Source organism: Magallana gigas, chromosome 1, assembly GCF_963853765.1.
Source record: "Magallana gigas chromosome 1, xbMagGiga1.1, whole genome shotgun sequence".
NCBI lineage: Eukaryota > Metazoa > Mollusca > Bivalvia > Ostreida > Ostreidae > Magallana > Magallana gigas.
The window spans coordinates 7,476,204-7,495,813 of NC_088853.1; the positions used below are offsets into that span (position 1 = coordinate 7,476,204).

Below are 19,610 nucleotides of genomic sequence, written 5' to 3' on the forward strand. Positions count from 1 at the left end.
TCCCTTTTCATAAACGTAACTTCCGCTGTCAATGTAAACTATCTCCTGCTCGTTATTTTACCCATCGTGAAATGTGTTCGTAATGTCATCATGCGTCAAAGCAGCGTGTTTTCGAGTGCCAGTACGATCCCCCATCAATTATAGACCAGGACGACGATTTCAACGACGAACTGTCGCATGTGAATGATTTGTTTTTCGGAAATGTGGAATTCAATGTCGGCGCCGAGTGCTCACCTGTAACTAGTGTTTCTGATGAAAGTGACTGTGATAGTGAAGATGTGTGTAATGATCTGAATTACAACGATAATATTGACTTTGAAATTTGATCCTGACAAAAGAGAGGCACAGTGTGTGCATGATTTCTATGGAAACACGTGTGGATGCAGTAGACTCTATGGTAAGCCATGTAGCTCCGTTGTTTACAGAAATGTGCTGAATGATTACAGAAATATGTGTTTAGAGACAGACAAATCAGAATTAGATATGCTGATAAAGGTGCAGCTCTTCTATTACAGGAATAATTCTTCAGAAACATCTGCCAAGAAAAAAAGACAAAGGAAAGGGAAAGGGTGAGACAAGTTTATCATTTTAGTGGAATCCAGGTGTGTCGAGAGACATTTGCTTTAGCCCATGGGATAATTAGGAAAACAATTGATTCCATTGCTAGATCCCTTGATCAAGATGGTTTTAGTGCTAGAATTCATGGTAACAAAGGTAAATCCCCTAAACATGCCTTAACAATGGAGGATGTGAAGAGAGTCAAACAGTTTCTTATTAGTTATGCCAACAAATATGGATTTCCCCTACCTGGCAGACTACCAAATTTCAGAAATGAGAAAACTAATTTACTGCTTTCTGACAAAACCAAAGCAGAAGTTCACCAGGAATATTTGACACTTCCTGATGAGATGTCATTGAGCAAAATATGTTTATCTCAATTCAAAAGAGTAGGGCTTGAGCAGTGCCCCCATATTTTGATCATGAAGCCTGCCACAGACCTCTGTCACACTTGCCAGTCCTTTTCGTCAACTCTTCATGCAGCGGCAATTTGAACGAAGAGGAAAAAGAGGATATTTTATCAAAATATCAAGAGCATGTTGGACATGTCAAAGAACAGAGGGACCATTACAGGGATCAGTGTGCTGAGGCCAAATCAACATTTGCCCAACTCGCTCCAGAGCAAAAAATAAGAGGTATTGCATATTCATTCTAAAGTAGGATCATGCATAATTAAATGTATGTGTGAAATCCCTAAATCATATTTGTAAAATATACACATGAATTATTAAGAATTAGTCAATATCACTATGTATGTATAATGACAATTTATATTATAAACTTATTTTAACTAAAATATAAGCTATATATAATTACAATGATTAATGTTGAAGTGTAATATGTTCATTTAAACTCTACAAATAAATTAACTCAATTTTTTATATTTGTTATTGAAACATTGCACAATGAGTTTAGTTCTGAAGAAAAACTAGCTTTTAATATTTTGTTTCTTTTTCTTAGGCCAGCCACCCTGCACATTGCAGTCTGGGTTTCATTATAGCTTTGACTATGCACAACAAGTGCATTATCCTCACTATGCACAACAAGTTGGGCCATTGTTTTTTAAAACACCTAGAAAATGTCAATGCTTTGGCATCTGCTGTGAGGGATCAGGTACATGACTAAAATTCTTATCAATTATCTTTAAAAATACACACTATGAGAATACATAATTATGTATTATGAGATAAAAGATATCTGCCGAGGTCTACTTTTTTGATTAGAATTATTGCAAATTACATAGTGAAATAATTACTTTTATTTTTTCTAAATTGAATGTAATGTTTATACGTTTAGGCACCCATATATTTTATCTTGTGGATGCAGCTCAGCACTCAAATAAAGGCGCAAACACTGTGACCAGTATGCTGCATCACCATTTCATGTACCATGGTCTTGGTGAAACAGATGTGAAGCTTCACATGGATAATTGTAGTAGGCAAAACAAGAATAACACAGTCATCGGGTAAATATCTCATAGAGAAATGTAAATTAAAAAAACTTACACTAGTTAAGTTTTGTGTCAAATATAAGTTTGGTTTAAGTTTCCATTAAATATATATGTACTGTATTTGATAATGTCAATAAAACTGATTATAAGCCCCCCCCCCCCCTTTCAATGGTAATTTTAAGGTTCAAATGAATAGATCAGAAACCTTTAACTTGGAAAGAAAATTTTCAGTTTTTGTTTATAATAATGCATTACGTGTCCTCTATACCTAGAATGATTTTGCATGCTTATGATATTTTTGGCAATAGATATGGTATGTGGAGAGTGATGACAGGTCTCCATGAGTCAGTGGAATTTTCTATGATGGAAGCTGGCCACGCCAAGTTTAACCCAGATTGGCATTTTGGGTTATGGAAAGTCACATGGAGGCATGTTGAAACCTTAGCCGAAATTGCTGCCAGCGTTTGGAAATCCTCCAGGAATAGCCACCATGTCCCGCAGTTGGTGGATGATCCTGTTGCTCCTCTCCTCTTTTATGACTGGGCAACCTTCTTCAAGAGGATCTTTAAACCAATGCCCAGTTTGAAATCATATCATCATTTTAGGTAATTTTATAAATTGATTAATCTAAAGTTAAACATAATATATATCATTAAATGATTTGTATCCAAAGAGGGTTTTTTCTATAACCTAATTTGTGGGTAATTGGAGGAATTGCTTTGAATGTTTTAGAATGGACAAAGATCATCCTGGTATGGTGTTTGTAAGGGAGTATGGAACAAGTCAGGAAGTGGAAGTCAACATCCTCAAAGCTGGTGCAGCAGTTGACCCTACTGTTCTCCCATTAGTGATTCCTCCATCAGGGCTTAATGCACACAGACTGTGGTACCTATTCAATGAGGTCGCTCCCTATTGTGTCAACAAGGAAAGCTGTCCAAAGCCAACTGTGCCAAAACCCCTCATCAAGATAGACTTACCATCACCGACCAGGAAATGCAGTAAAATGTAAACTGACTGGACACAAGAAAACATCGTGTAGAACATAAATTAAGCATAAATTACATGGGTAAATCCATGTAAATTGTGGTGATATTTCAATTTCACTTAAATTTGTATTTGTTCAACTTCTTTTCATATTTTTTACAATATTGATTGATGATTATTGATTGGATAATTGAATGGAATGATGGATGGATGGACGAATGATTGATTGATTGAATGAATGATTGTTTAATTGATTGATTGATTAAAACATGATATATAATTGTTACAAAGTTTTATTTCTTGATATATTTTTTAAAAGAGGTTTAAGTGAAAACCTGGCATTTTTAAAACCTGAATTTCTTTTTCCAGTGATATTCATTTTACTATGACCAGTTGTTTCATAGAATGCTAATAATAATAATAATATATTGCACACTGTACTGAATGTTTCTGGTTACAACTGGTTTAGATGGGTAAATGCATGATATAACTAACATAAAGACTGCAAAACAACAATGAATGCATTTTAAAATGTGTTTCACATGTAACTTTATGTGTTACATGTAATCAAACAGATGCAGAAATTATATACAGAAATGCACAATAAGCTCAAATCCCTAGATACTCCAGCAATCTTTGTGACGTCATATCTCAAAAGCTAGCTTGTATATGAGAGTAAAATTTCATAATATTAAATTTGGACATATAAGGTGTAAGAATAAGCAAAAATCTCATTTTTGAAAATTTCCTCATTTGGACCCAAAATGTCATGGCTGGTCACATATTTTAGCACTTCTTTTCATATATCAAGAGTTAACCAATTAATATTAACCTTTTTGTTGTAATTTAACCTGTTGATCATAAAAATGAAATAGGAATAGAGCATATCTGATATGTTTGTATCTACCCCCTCTTTACACAAATACACAGGGAATTTATGCACTTTCCCTTCTAGTGACCCTGAACTTGCCCAAATGAACTTGGTTTAGACTTACATTTTACTCTAAGGTAAGCTGCATACACAATTTTTGTTTTGTGTGAAGTGACTGATTTTGATACTCCATCATAAGAAAGAGCTATGGATGGGACACAATTGCACTGACAGAGTGACCCATAGACAAACAGACGGACAAGGTAGTTCTTATATACACACTCCCTCCCCCTTCCCATAAAAAGAGAACTTGGTAGGCGGTATAACTATTTGTCACATACAAGTATAATGGAGAGTTGTTTTTTTTTTAATTTTAATGCTAGAGAATTATACATACATTCACCTACTGTAAATCCTGAACAAATTTTTACACATACAGACTTTTAAGTTAACAACTCAAGTGAAATAAACATAAAGTGAACATGAAAAATTTGGACAACAGATAGCAGTCAAACACTATTTTTTATCAAATGATTACACACCTTTCTCCTAAATTGATTCCTGAGCTCTGTGAATTTGTGTAATGAATGGGAGACCATTTCCTGAAATGCTGCAGGATTGGTTCTCATGTCGTCCATGGCCAGACAAGTGTGAACTTCATTCTGAAATATTTACATTTATACCTACATAAATTAATCACAGATTACATTAAGCGAAAAGCCCCAGAAAACAATCAACCTCTAGAATTTTTACCTTGAAGTCATCACTTTTGACTTCCAGCCATGGGCGACATGAGAACCTACTTCTTAAAGATAGGTTGAACCTCCTCTAAAATACAAAGTCAATCAATTGCATGTAAACACACATCCATGTGTATATTACATAAAAATTATATTAAAAACTTTTATAATGGCATATCAGCAAATGTATTTTATGGTTTTGATATTGACAACAAATTAACTTTGAACCTTGCATGAAGCCGTGTTAATCTTGAATGCTTTACTGGTGGCAGACGCAGGTGACTTGCCCCTCAGCTCTGCCAATTCTCTTCGCAAAAGGGCCACATCACCTGTGAGCTTGTCTAATTTTCTAACTGCAAATATAATATGCTATATATGTATATATAATGAACAAAAATGGCATTTTTATTGAGTAACATGGCATGTTTTAGCTTCAATGTTTAGCAATATATATATATATATATATATATATATATATATATATATATATATATATATATATATATATATATATATATATATATATATATATATATACCTGCATTTGGTAGACCGATTGTATTATTTTATCTTTATTAGGGAGACCAGTAGATTAGGGAGACATATTTTGGTCTCCGTATTATTTTGACCTTGTCTAAAATGTAATTCGCTTATCTTTAAATGAATGAACGGTGTTTCTTTGCCTAAAATGCATCAATGTGTCTATTATTTGACATCAAATAGTTGCCTTTTGTCTATATTTTTTCGTAAAAAGGAATTCAATCTGCCTCCATCGTATAATTAGCAATGACTATTTTTCTGCATTTAGGAGACCAATGAAAACTTGCAATATTGCAAAAAATCTAACATATATAATTTGTTTAGCCTTTAATTATTCTAAATGAACTTGTTTTCAAAATACTTTTTCACTTTTTATGTATAAAGCCTAACTAGAAAAAAAGTCGTTAATTTCTTGACCATGTTTGAACATTTGGCAAGTGCTCTCCGCCATTTGTTCCGAGTACTCTCGGAACGTCTCGGGTTAAAACAATGGACCTTTTAACGCCAGCGTGTTGCCTTTTAGGAATCAAAGCCATTTTATGGTAAGTACTTTTGATAATCCTACTACAATTGAACAAAGTAATGTTTTTATGAAGTTTTTTTTTTAAATATTCAAATAAAATAGGGCGATAATGTGTGCAACTTGACTATTTTACACCAAATGTTGATTAATCTTCGAGGACATTCGAAACGAAGTTAACAATAAAAGCATGATTTTCATTTCCACTGTACGTTTGATGTAATATGTAATTCAAGGATTTATCAGTACCTTCTCCAGAGCAAAAGTCGTCCCCATTCCCAATTGGAAATAAGTTCACTTCAGCAGCTGTCCAAATTATGATCCCAATTAGTATAGCAGTATTTTTCCCCAACTGGTAAATAGTTCTTATGTTTATTTCTTATCAAAAAATACTTCGTAAAATAACCAGAATGTCCATAAATGTTCAGTATTAAAAAATGATTAAACCCATTTAGCAAAACTGCAGTCATAAAAGTTTCCAAACACGCTGTAAACATCGCCAACTTTTAATCCGATTTTCCTCTGTTTTTCTAAAACATCGTTATTTTGTGGTATACAGTACAGTACTGTAAATGGTACATGTTTTTTTTTACACACACTAGACTGATATAAAAGTAAAAGGTAAATGTTATGAAATATTTCAAACAGAAAAATACATTCTCAATTTAAAAGGGGATGTTGATAAATTCTTAATAATGTAATACTTTTATGACCAGTGTTGAAGGTGTTTATTTCAGGGAAAAAGACTTGTTCTAATAACTAAATATAGGAATATTATACATATATCTATATTGTGAAGTTAATTAGATTCTATTCAATTAAAGTCTAGCTCTTTGATTTTCCATTATGATAATAAATTCAGAAATCATGATGTATGCAACATATGATTTCTCCCAACTGCATGAAATTGTCGATACAATTTTCCCAATTCCAAAAAAATTGGCATTTTCGAAATAAAAAAAGGCTGAAAAATCCCTGTAATTATATAGCTAGTTTATTGAAAATGGACAGAAAAGTTAACCGAAGAATGTCGCTTTATGTAAATAGATCGACATGAAGAATTTTCTATATTACAGTTATATGTACCAGTAATATTGTTTTAAATTAATTATGTACGTAATGTAGATTACTGATATATGTACATGTACCCCTTGTTACCTAAATGAATTAAAAGCAAATTAAGATCAGTTGCTCTTTTTCACTTGTATAGTGGAAAGATAGCCGACTATTCTATGTACGAGTTGACTTATTATAGGTAAGATAGTCCGAGGCGTGTTCAACAGAGCGAACGCTCGCGATCGGATATGAATGCGAACGGAGTTGGTTAACTGAACGCACTGCAAGCGCTCGCTAAAATCCAAAATGGCTGACAATGCATAGGTTTTTGTTTTTGACATTTACAATTTTCGTTTTATAACACAGGTATTTGATAATCCGGAATATTCGATCGTTTAGGGTTTCATTATATATGCATTGTGTACATTTACGACAACAGGAAAAGCTGCATACGAAGTAGTAATCTCAGCGAGATTCGTCGAGACTGAAAAAATTTTGACGGACGTCTCTTCGGAAGAGACGTCCGTCAAAAATTTTTTAGTCTCGACGAATCTCGCTGAGATTAACGAAGTAGTAATGAAATTGTGGGAGAAAAACAGACTTTCGACAATCTGACCCATTAACTGTGATTCAAAAAGTTATTCAGTGCTACAAACAAGGGGTTTCCTTGTCGTAAGTCACTATCGTCTGCTACCGCATCATGAATAAGATGGATAAGTATTGTAATGAAACTTTATATCAATTTGCTGTTTGTGAAGGTCTTTTCTTCACACTTTCTGACTGCAAGAATCACAGCTGCACTAGGCCTAGTTCTCAACATAAACATGCAATAAACATTATAGAAGAGTCCTGGTTAATAAGTTTTTTGTTTTTTAAGAAATGATTCTCAATTATAAACAATGATTGACATTCTACAATTATAATAGCATAGTAAATATATTAAAGTTTTTGTTGTTTTTGCAAATATGTAAGGGTTGAAAAATAATGAAATGACAATAAACCTACCTAACTCATTTCATATTTATTGTTAATTATCACAAACCATTGAAAAAAATGACCAAAGAATATTTTTTATTTTAATAAAGCAAAGGCAGACATTCTGTCTGTTTTTTCTACAAGGTTACATTACTATATAATTATAGAACCAATTAATCTATTTCAATTTGATTTTTTTTTCAAAGGTATGTTAAATTTTAATACTGTGTTGATATGTTTCATATACCCATATAGAGATACATGTCCCAGTGAGTCAACTAAAACTTGTGAAGATCAAGGTAATGCTGAAACTATTAATGAATGCTAGGTGAAACATAACTGGTCTGGTAACTGAAAATGAAAAAAAACAATGATTCCCCCTCTTTTTTTAAAGATACTTGCCAGTGAATACATTTATTTTAATGAAATAACTCTTATTTATCATCTTTTATTTATACTAGCTGAATATATTACTGTTATATTTTTTTATTATTATTAAGACATGTTACAGCTAGTCATTTGCTTTAAAGAGGCATATATGGTCATAATCTGAGCTACAAATTTTCTTAATTATTTTATGATTATAAACAAGTTTAAAATGCTTTGCAGAAAAATTCTGCATTGTATATCGCTTGTAGCTGAAAAAAAATTTTGTAGCCCATTGTCATTTTTTTTTAGCTAAAAATGTGATCATATCCCTTTGAAATATCAGATCATTTTTCAGAATCCTCTGTAAATGACCACAACCAAGATGAAGTGTTAGCTGAAAAGCAAGGAGGTATTTTTAAAAGAAAAAGTTAACTGCAAACAAATTTATGAATGTTAATTGGATTGCACGGGACTGTGATAGATTAGGTAGTGGAAAATGATTGATATAAAGTAAACTTAAAATTTTGTTGTTATTAAAGATGTACATATTATGTATACATGTATTTTAAGAAAGTTTTGATAAATAATTATGATGATTATTTGAGGGTGATCCTTTTTTAAAAGTTGAATTATATTTTGTGTACCAGGTACATGTATTAAATGCATACCTTCATAACCAGCAATTCATTATATAATTATGTAATTGTCAAGTAATAATTGTATGGGGAGTGTGAGTAGCTCACTTTTTTTTCATTTTCTTTTAACCAAATACACTATGACTAATGTGAATGAATTATAAACACTCTTTTCAACAGCACAGCCACCAGAAGGATCTGAGAAACCTGAAGGTTGTTCACTTTTTGGTCTATATAATGTTTTCTTTTAAATAATTAAAATCTTTTGACTTTGATTTGTATTTAATTTTCTCTTTGTTTGAGTTGAAGTGATTGAAAAATATTAATATTTACATAAGTATTCTTTTGGATATTAGTCAATAAATAAATTTTTCGTCTAATTTTCACAAGTTATTATATTTGGGAAAAGAAATATTGAAAGATGATGGTATTTGTCAATAAATGAATGATAATAATACCCGGTATTGATTTTAGTATTAAGAATTATTTTTTAATCTAGTTTGAAAAGCAATATAATAAATTATTCTGAAAGATCAACAAGCTTAATTTTGAATTAATTGCAGACAATTCCTTTTTTAGATCCAAAATGGAGCCATGAGGCAGTGCTTTTATTAATAAGTTTAAAGACCGAGTTTTCGGGTATGTTTTCGTCAAACATAATAACACAAAAACAGGCATGGAAGAGGATTTCGGAGGAAATTTGCAACAAAGGATATCATTTCAGTGGAGATGTATGCGACCGGAAATTCAGATCATTGAAAATGAGGTTTACAGTTGAATATATTGCAATGCACCTTGAAAAAAGTTTTAAGGCGGGGGAGCATATGATCATTGCTCTGTCCAGGCCATATCCTGTCCTTATGCTATCTAATCATTTAGGGTCTTGTTTCATTAAGTGTTAAGTAGATTTATTTTTCAAATTGCACACATACAAAGACTCAAAGCCTATCATGGCTTTATGTCAAAAGTAAAAGCCAAGATCATTATTTATGGCTCAAATATTAGTCTGATATTTTCCCCATGAGCTATATAGGTGGTTTTACCCTACCTGTCAGTGTTAATTATGACATGCTGAATCCCAACATTTACAATTCACACACACACACACATGCCGGTATATAATAAGTTACATGGATTGAAGTTGACCTAATATGATTTATTCATGGTAGGTTAATTTCATATGGAGCTTACTAGGTTCGTTCTCACCCCATATGGAATTTATTGACCATGTACATGTATATATCATATTAAATCAACTACAAACCATGTAATGATTATATCTTTCTGACTACCTTACAGAGTATATAAATGTTTAGGTATAAATATATATTATTTTTAGGTATAAAATTATAAAAGAAAGAAATAATAAAACTGGAAACAGTCGCCAATCCTGGCAGTATTTTGACGAGATGGATAAAATGCTGCACGGCGATCCTGCTGTCCAACCGGTAACGGTAGCATCGAGCTTGACTATGGCAGCTTCTACCTCCAGCACAACACCAATGCCCCAGAAACCAACTCCTAAGAAACGAAAAAATGACAAAGAGCCAGCCTGGATGGAAAATTACAGAGGTGAATTGAAGAAAATGCACCAGGAGAGGATAGAGCTGGACAAAGAGAGATTAAATCTTGAGGAGAGAAGGGTGCAAGCTCTAGAACGTCTTGCTGATGCATTTAATAAATAGGTAAAATAATAGGCACTCAATTGTAGTTTAATTAACAAAAGATATTGTGTAATTTCAAAGTCAGAATGATTAAGAAATACCACTGTCTATTTGCTTTCATTAAGTTAATTATTTCATTACTTAATTCTCTTTCTCTCTCTCTCTCTATAAAGTTATAATTTATATCACTTACATAACAATAGGTACAATTAAAATGAATTGAGGAAATTCATTATGGTATTAAACTGTCCTACCTTTGTATTTTAGAATACAGTTGAAAATTCCCAGTCTAAATTGTGCTACCAAGATATGAACTACATGTATAATTAAACTGCATCTATAGTTTATTTTAAAATTCAGTTTCTCATATGTTAATTGTGATTTGACAGTTTGTTTCGATCATCATTCATTTTCTTCTATTTTAAGTACCTGAAATATTCAACTTGTACATTAAGAGCCTGTTTTACTTAATTCATTTATATTGTACAGAAAACTATATTTCTTATTTGTTTCATTGTAAAAGATGCAAAGTGTAATTGTATGTGAAAGATGATAGAAAGAGACTGAAAATTTGAACGCCGCGTATATAAATCTGATGTATTTGATTTATATTCAATTGAATGTTTTAAATATCTTATATACTGTTAAATAAATATACTGTAATGCATACAGTTAAGAAATATATTAAGCAATTGACACATTAATATTCAGGATGCCTGTACAGTGTATGTACTGAAGTTAAACTATGATGATATTGATAGAATTTAGAATTCAGAGTTTAGATAAAATAATTAATTTATAATAAACAATCATAAAACTTGTTTGTATTTCACATATGATTAATAATACTGACAGACATAGTTATCCAAATAATCGTTATGAACAAGTTGAAATATGGTAGATACTACATGTACATACCAGTAATTCTTGATGTAGTTCTTGTTATTACTGTAACAGTCAGTAACACATATATATATAATTGCCACAGTCAATAAAAATATATACAACTAGAGCCGAGCTCGTTGCAAAGCAACGAGTAGGTCTTCCGTCGCAACTCCATGTCGCGAAAGGATTGTCCATCAGTCTGATTAAAATACCTCCTTCTCCTGACACTTGTCAGAGCCTGACAGACCCTGTATTGATAAAAGGTCATCTTTACATGACAATTTCTTCTTACGAATTAGAGCTTTAGAAAATTGATTGGAACTCTTCAAATGGAGACCCAAATTTTTTTATTCATACCTGTTTTCTATGTAACCTTTAGATTGAGTACTGCACTACTCATTAAACAGATAAAGGCATATCTTTGCTAAGTAGGTGTTTATTTAATTTGTATGCAAATGTGGAGGTCAAGTGGGTATAGTCTGTTATTGATACAGGTCTATCAGAACCTGGCGAGTGTAAGGAGAAGGGAAATGGTTTTTAATTATACTGGATTATCAATATGATAATAGTAAGTTCAAGAAATCGAAAACGAGACTCAATTTCAAAGTATTATTTTCATACCAGGCAAGTTCTTCGTTTAACTTACTTCAAGTTTAGGATAACTTTAAAAAGTACATCATTTATGTACATGTATATAATTAATTTAATTATAATATAAGTGTGGATGTGGCGGTGGGGGAAATGACCCAAAAATCAATTTTCTAAGCGTTAACTTAAGGGAAATTTTGGTTGAGAGAAAGGGGGCATTGCTCCCACTGGACCATCTAAAAGGTACTGTTAGCAAGCTCACAAATGATATCCCCGCTAAGACAGAAGTCATTACTCACGTATTTCTCTATTAGAGAATAATGGATGGTTCGTTTTCTTTAAGTAGTGAGTCAGACAAGGCAGGGTATATTTACAGGTCACAAGTAATCTTTATGACAAACTCTAGCTTTTACTCATTTCCATTAATACAAGATATGACACATGTTTAATATGACTTTGAACTTGCGCAACTGACCGTGGGTCAAGTTCATGACACATCATCGGTCATCAGGAATCTTTACATGAAATAGAAACTCCCAATGTTTCTCCTTAAATGACTTAGGAACAAATCATCACACACTCTCAGGTCATAAGCAATCTTTGTGTGAAGTAAGAAATTCCAAAGTGGACCGGAAACAAATTTTGCACTTTTCCTGCCAGTGACCTTTACTTTGACAAATGACCTTGGGTTTAGGTCATGATGCTTCGTCAGGTTATGAGTATTATTGGTATGAAGTAAGAACACTTCCAATGTTTCTCCATCAGAAAGATATAGACCGGACACGACGTACGGACGGACAAGGTGATTTTAATTTAACCCCCCCCCCCCCTCAGTTTATTTTCGTGGGGTTTAAAAATCTTTTTCGTCCGTTTTGTGCGGCACAAAAAAGACCTATATTTTTCAATTATTTCTATCATATCTCATATAAATATACATGTAAATGTATGATTTGTATGCACATTTGAGTTCTTCTCATCATCGTCGGAAAGGATAAGAAACCCTTGGGGTCCAATAATGTTTTTTCATGGGCATTTGTCAATTTGCATCACTAAATGATTTCCAAGCGGTAATAAGCTATCAAAGCTATTGAGATGTTACATGTAGATATTGAATTTCTATAGATTTAAATTTAAGGTTAGGAAAAAAAAACACTTTTTTATACAGTAAAAAAAAAATCTTAAATAGCTTTATGTACGCGTACACATAAATAAGAAGATGTAGCAAAAGCTATAAAGACTTTATTTCTTCTGTTCTAGACTTTTTCAGAGTTAACAAGCTACAAGTTAACAATCTCCCATTTTGACAAGCTAGATTAGAAATAAAATATTCAGCTGAGTTTTAATCTGCATTACAACCTCATATTACACAGCTTCAATGATTTTTTTTATCAATGTGCATATAACAATAAGTAAAATCCCCAAGAACAACTATCTATCGCAATTAAATGCATACATTTTTGGGAGGCAGAAAAGTCGCTATATTATAGTCTGCAAGTCAATTGAACTACTACAATTATTTCAAAGAAATAAGAAACTGTCGACACTTGCAGTACTCTGATGATTTAATGACGATCGACCGACTTTATTGCTTAATGTAGTCGTATATCATTACTTCTAATCCTGAGAACACATTTTATTCAATATTTGACTTAAAACTGTTAACTTATAAAACCAGAGACATAAATAACTTATTAAGTTATTTAAGTCTCTGATAGTATATATTTTATTCTGTTCATAACTATAGAAGTTTAGCGTGTTCAACAGGTTAATTTTTTAGCCACATTCTCAGATTACGATATCGCACCTTTAATGTGAGGTTGATTGACATCGAATATTTAAAAACTTATTGTTTAACAATTGACCGCTGCATTGAAAGCATCCTTCCAAATGTTACTCAATTATTTATCAATTGCTGATCTGCAGCCCGGGGGCAATATTTTAGGCTATGAGCGCTGACGCGACACGAGATTTTCGGTCGCACGTGGAGCGGATTCATTTGACTTAGCATAGACTGACCGAATAAACACACGGGTGGGAAGGTGACATACATTGAGGAGAAAAATGTACACATGTTAAGTAGTCGCCAAAAATGGGTCTTCGCCACATTTTGAAAAAAAAAAATTCCTTGCACTGTGATAAAATCTAAACAAATCTTGTTTAAAAACACATGTGAACATTCTAAAAATAATCACTAAATCCCTCAGTTCTGGGCAATTCTTTTATCGTGTCAGCCTCTACCGCCAATTGCAACTTCTCGGGCCTTTCTGGCAAGCTCGGAAAAACACTTCGAATGTATTACCTAGGCGTCCATGACGACCCCCCTTTTTTAAAACTTGATATAATTACAACACATTTTATGATCTGTTGAGATGTGAGCTATACTTCATTAAAGGTATCAATATACACTAAAATATAACACAGAAACGACATACAAAACTTCTTGCCGATACTTATTTTAATGGGAAGCGACTCCATTTTGTATAATATTCTAACATCCGGTGATGTTAATACATTCGAGGTGTTTTTCCAAACTTGCCAGAAAGGCCAGAGAAGTTGCAATTGCCTCTACCGCATGTGTTAATTTGATATTTGATTTTTTTATCCTGCCTTGAACGCTTGGAGACTGTTTCATTTTCTTAATTCGGCTAAATAATGCTTCCAATTTTGAGCGCGCTCTCTCTCTCTCTCTCCCTCTCTCTCATTTTATGTGCAACCTTATGAAGACGTCAACTACTTTCTACGATATCTATAAAACCTCTCAGCAGTATTTAGCGGAAATATTCGTGGGTAAATAAAAACAATCTTAAATTGAAACACAAGTCAATCTTACATGTACCGGTCAAAATCTCGAATAAACAAATAGTTGGAATCGTACAAAATATCAATAAACATGCACGTGTGATAAAGTACATGCAGAAGAACACGAGCTACCGCGGATCACTTGTCCACTCGCGCGGGATCTCCTTGGCTATGTTCTAGGGGTGATCATTTGAAGGTTTAATCTTTGTGGTTTTTCGTTGTTTATCTATAACATTATTAGTACATGTATAGTTTTTAGAACATTTTAGAATTACAAATTCACTATTGATTTATGTCTGATGATGTTTCTGATTTGGAACAATATCGCTTTTATCAATTTTTAGAGGGGCTTCTCAATTCACATTCTAATGTTTCATTCAATAAATTGAAGGTGAACAAAAAGAACATAAAATTGAAACAGTTCTTGTATATATAGCTTGTTATTAGATAACCGCTGACCTCTAGGTAGTGCAGCCGCGACCGATTTCCTCGGCCGCGGATGAGGGATCGGATAACTTACGTAAAGTTAAAACACACATAAAGAGCTCAGAACCCAGGAAAATTTACAATGTTTGCAGTATGATGAATAAACTCTAATTAATATAAGTTTTTTCCCCCTTTAATCCCACAGTTGATCTATCTGTCTGATACTGCTTCAGTTCGAGTTTATGATTAAACAGAACGATTTCTTATTCTATCGTTTAATTCAAATTAAGAAGAGTAAGCTTTAATGTCATTGTGTTCGATTCTTGTGTTTGCTGCTAAGTAAAATCACATATGACAGACGCGATTCTTGTGTATTAGATAACCGCTGACCGCTAGGTAGTCCAGCCGCGACCTTGGCGATCCATTTTTATCGGCCGCGGGCGAGATGGATTATGTAATGACGCACACAACTAAGAATTTAGGTCGATTTGAAATGCTTGCAGTAAAATGACTCAAATCTATTTCATGGAAGTTATTTTTTTTCAAAATCTAGTTTATGTATCTCACTAGATAAGAAAAAGAACGTTTATATTTTCTCGTTTTTGTTTTTCTTAACGGTTGTCCACTATAGGACCTAAACAGAGGTTACTCCAAAAAAAAAGGCTGTAAGAAAAACATGTACACGTATACTTTTTAGACACTTTTTCAAATGAATCAAAGCATGGAACACTTTCAGCTGTTAATATATGTACGTTTTTCGCACGAAGACGATTCGCTTACTTGCCAAATGAATACAGGTACATGTTAACAAGACAATCTTTTTACACTCATAATACGCATTACCGGTACAAAATAGTTTTGTAACGACATTGATAACACAATAATAAACAACTTTTCTATCGACAGCTATAGCGAAATATTAACCATTTTTGAGTTATAAAGCGAAGACTTTTAAGGGCTCTAGACCCCTAATTTAAGGGGCCAGCCCTTTTTCAATGGTTCAAGTGAAAGCCCTTGACATTTTGCACATATTTTGTTCTATATGTGTTTAGAGAAAATTTTAAACTAAAGAGCTACATAACAAAAACACAACAAAAAATCAGCATTTTTTGAAACACAAATTCAAATTAATTTTTTGAAACTTTAAAGGAGGAAAATTGTAAAAACAAAACTCGGAGGACAACGTTCAAACTCTCTATTTTGAAGATTTGTGACTTTGTAACACAGGCTGTGAGCGGTTTCAGAGCCTTTGCGTGCACAAGAATGCCTATATTTTGGGGAAAAAGGGGAATAACTCGGTACCGGAAGTGTCGATATCAACGATGTTCCACAGATATTGAGAAATAGTAACTACGAATAAGCTCTGCAAATTTGAACTTTATAGGACAACAAACAAGCAAGATATTTGAGTTTTAAAAAACGTCTAGAAGAAAAAAAAGAATAAAAAGAATTACCAACAGAATCAGTACAAGGTCTTCCGTTGAAAACGGAAGACCTTAATTATTAATTAATATCTTGGTTTTGATATTGTAAAACAGATGTTAAATTTAATTAATTTAATTACAGGAACACTGTTCAACAAAAAACAAAGCGCATATAATACATACACCACAAATTTGTATCAATCCCTCTCTCTTTTTCTCTCTCTCTCTCATTATGGATATAAAGTATTTTAAAAGTCTCTCTCTCCTCTCATTCTCTCTCTCTTTCTCTCTCTCAATAAAAAGTATACTTTAAAAAGACCTTAAAACCTCTTCAACCTTACCATGAAATTCCATATGTTGATGTTCGAGATACTCGGTAGATTTAGGGTTAGTTATAAAAGCCATTACAGTTTTTTTAAAGATATGAGGCATAACTGAGAGACAGACAAACAAAAAAAGCGATGCATTTCTCTGCAGGTGACACTATATAAATAGTGCCTGTTTTGGAGGGTAACAGTTGAAATTTCAACTCTTACCCTCCTAAAAAGGCACTATTTATTTTATTATACTGAATGTCTTAATTTTAAAGAAAACTTAACAGCTTTTATATCTGTATGTCATGAATTCTATATGGCGAACCGTACGTGCATAGTGTACGCGCATGTAACAATTTGTTTTGTTATACTTTCATGTTAAATACTGAAATCTGATTGGTTAAGACGCAGTTCATAATACTTTCTATTACCCTCAGCGTTAGCAATGCACTTAGCAACGGGTAACATTAAAAATTGTTACATGCGCGAAAACTATGCGCGTACGGTTTTGCTGTAGAATTCACGTTATTCCTTTAAAAAAGCAGTAAAATTTTCTTTAAAATTAAGACATTCAGTATAACAAAAAAAATAGTGCCTGTTTGGGAGGATAACAGTTGAAATAGACACCCCTCAAAAACCATTGTCAACCTCCGCTTCGCGTCGGTTGACAATGGTTTTCTCGGGGTGTCAATTTCAACTGTTACCCTCCCAAACAGGCACTAATTATATAGTGTTACACGTTGCCAAGTGTGTTGCTAACGCTGAGGGTAATAGAACGGATTACCAACTGCGTCTTAACCAATCAGATTTCAGTATTTAACATGAAAGTATAATAAAATGTAATACGTACTATTTTTAAGGAATTATTTTTTGAGTACGGTATTATAATGAAGATCAAATATGGTTGGGGGTCAAATACAATAGATAAAGATATTTTACTTACCGGTAATACACTGTACTGTGTATGCATTCATTGAAATTTTACCGGTAGGTACATGTACAATATAAAAGAACTGTATGTAACTACAGTTAAACAAATGGAAGCTTGAATGTATGAGCATCTAGCTCTTGTTATTGTGCAAACACTGGTTGTACAGTAATTTCTATTAAATACAATTATAACACATAAATAAACTCAAACTGGTCTTTCAAGCTAATAAGTGCATAATCTCCTGTCGTTTACATTGACCAGACACACTTTCTGTTTCAGCAAGATCGTACTCAAAGGTGTCACCTACCTGATCTGTTTCAACTTCTACATCTGTGTCATCAATGTTCTCGTGCATAATGATGAAATTATGTAATGCACAACATGCAACAATTAAGTTGGGAATTTCCTCAACCTTATGCATATCTAAAAATTTCAGTTTTCTGAATTTGCCTTTCAATAACCCAAAACATCTTTCTATATCTACACGTGTAGAGCTGTGGGCATTGTTGAAACCTTTTTCCTCTAAAGAGAGATGGCCATTGTCTCTAAATGGTGTCAAGACAGATGCTGACAATGGGTATGCCGAGTCTCCAAGGAGATGAAATTTTGGAGGGAGTTCCTGAAGAGCATCATACAGGGGGCTATTTTTGAAGACCCGAGCATCATGGACAGATCCAGGATAGGCAGAGAAGACATCCAAGAACATCAATTCACTGTCACAAACTGCTTGAAGATGCATGGCTGGATATCCTTTCCTGCATATGTATGAATCGCGGTAGCTTGATGGTCCACTTAACGGAACATATGTTCCATCTAGAGCTCCCACAACGCATGGAAATCCTGCTCTTCCAAGAAAACCCTCTGCTGTGCTGTTGTATTGTTGCTCGTTTCTTGGCCAAGAAATGAGTTGTTGGAGGATAAGATAGTCTCTAAACACTGCATTAAATTTTGCAACATAATAGTGGAGAGTCCCTTTACTCACTCCAAATCTGTCTGCAACACTCCTGAAAGTTTCAGTATTTCCGACATACCATATGCAGGCCAAAGTGCGTCTTTCCATGGATATGTTCTTGATCTTTTGCATATAAGGCCCTATGAGTACTAAAAGTTCCTAAAATAATATAGGGTGTATATATATATATATATATATATATATATATATATATATATATATATATATATATATATATATATATATATATATATATATATATATATATATATATAAAAACTGTGTAGAGTTACATGTATATCAAACATTTGACATATTAGAACTTCATAAAATTATGATTAGATTATATGTCATTTAGGTTTTCAAAATCAAACAAAGTTTAAGGTGGTATGGGACACCTGCATATTGTGGCGTACTTCTAATCAAAATAAACAATAAGATCAAATATAATTTTATAAAAGTGTTCATTCCCGATATTGTTAACTAAAAGCATAGCACAATAGTTTAGAGCGTTCACTACAAATCTGTAAATATTGAAAATTTTAAATCGATCAGAGTATTTTGAAAATAATGTACTTTTATCCACACGAATATCATCAGGCCCGGGTCCCATACCACCTTAAGAGTAAGCAAATGTGGTTTATTTGAAACAAAATTAAGACTTGAAAGGTAATGGTTAGGATGGCAATGGAAACCTCCCATATGAAATACACTACTGTTGAACAAGTAAGCAGTGGAGGGATTTGAACCCACGGGTCCCCATATCAGACTGTTAGCAACATGTATAGGTTTACGGTACATGTAAAGATAAAAGCTATTACTTAGCAAAGAAAACATGTTCTTGCATGTATACATAAATATGATAAAGTCAGAAAGTAAAAACCACCACCAAATCTGAACAATTAATAACTTATCTTCATAGCAGGCCT

At 32.9% G+C, this 19,610-nt stretch overlaps 2 protein-coding genes and 1 long non-coding RNA gene across 4 annotated transcripts; 2 read left to right on the top strand and 1 right to left on the bottom strand.

Annotated features, from left to right (window-relative positions):
- The first annotated feature begins 1,042 nt into the window (after window positions 1-1,042).
- On the top strand, window positions 1,043-3,037 carry LOC117685276 (uncharacterized). Its single transcript, XM_066077125.1, has 5 exons — window positions 1,043-1,193; window positions 1,519-1,671; window positions 1,855-2,023; window positions 2,317-2,613; window positions 2,741-3,037. Exons 3-5 carry the CDS (start codon window positions 1,923-1,925, stop codon window positions 3,015-3,017), a joined length of 675 nt encoding a protein of 224 aa, XP_065933197.1. The 5' UTR covers window positions 1,043-1,193; window positions 1,519-1,671; window positions 1,855-1,922; the 3' UTR covers window positions 3,018-3,037.
- A 1,337-nt stretch (window positions 3,038-4,374) lies between these two features.
- LOC136273120 (uncharacterized) lies at window positions 4,375-4,973 on the bottom strand. The gene is made up of 3 exons (XR_010711310.1): window positions 4,832-4,973; window positions 4,617-4,691; window positions 4,375-4,525 (listed from the first exon to the last, which is right to left on the bottom strand). It is a non-coding gene; the product is annotated as an uncharacterized lncRNA (long non-coding RNA).
- Window positions 4,974-7,798: 2,825 nt separating this feature from the next.
- LOC105346810 (uncharacterized) lies at window positions 7,799-18,144 on the top strand. 2 transcript variants are annotated; one of them, XM_066082016.1, is made up of 6 exons: window positions 7,799-7,993; window positions 8,419-8,472; window positions 8,879-8,911; window positions 9,278-9,464; window positions 10,038-10,383; window positions 18,009-18,144. In XM_066082016.1, exons 1-5 carry the CDS (start codon window positions 7,903-7,905, stop codon window positions 10,381-10,383), a joined length of 711 nt encoding a protein of 236 aa, XP_065938088.1. In that variant the 5' UTR covers window positions 7,799-7,902; the 3' UTR covers window positions 18,009-18,144. The 2 variants fall into 2 exon arrangements, with proteins under 2 accessions (XP_065938088.1, XP_034302388.2); XM_034446497.2 differs by lacking the exon at window positions 18,009-18,144 and adding an exon at window positions 10,630-10,677 and having other exon boundaries at window positions 7,800-7,993.
- Window positions 18,145-19,610: the final 1,466 nt, after the last annotated feature.

Bases quoted from the DNA above. Each gene is read 5' to 3' on its own strand.
- LOC117685276 (XM_066077125.1), top strand. From the start codon at position 1,923: ATGCTGCATCACCATTTCATGTACCATGGTCTTGGTGAAACAGATGTG. The intron at 2,024-2,316 runs GTAAATATCTCA...TTTTGGCAATAG, and splicing joins AAGAATAACACAGTCATCGG to ATATGGTATGTGGAGAGTGA. The intron at 2,614-2,740 runs GTAATTTTATAA...TGAATGTTTTAG, and splicing joins AAATCATATCATCATTTTAG to AATGGACAAAGATCATCCTG.
- LOC105346810 (XM_066082016.1), top strand. From the start codon at position 7,903: ATGTTAAATTTTAATACTGTGTTGATATGTTTCATATACCCATATAGA. The intron at 7,994-8,418 runs GTAATGCTGAAA...ATCATTTTTCAG, and splicing joins TAAAACTTGTGAAGATCAAG to AATCCTCTGTAAATGACCAC. The intron at 8,912-9,277 runs GTTGTTCACTTT...TTCCTTTTTTAG, and splicing joins AGGATCTGAGAAACCTGAAG to ATCCAAAATGGAGCCATGAG.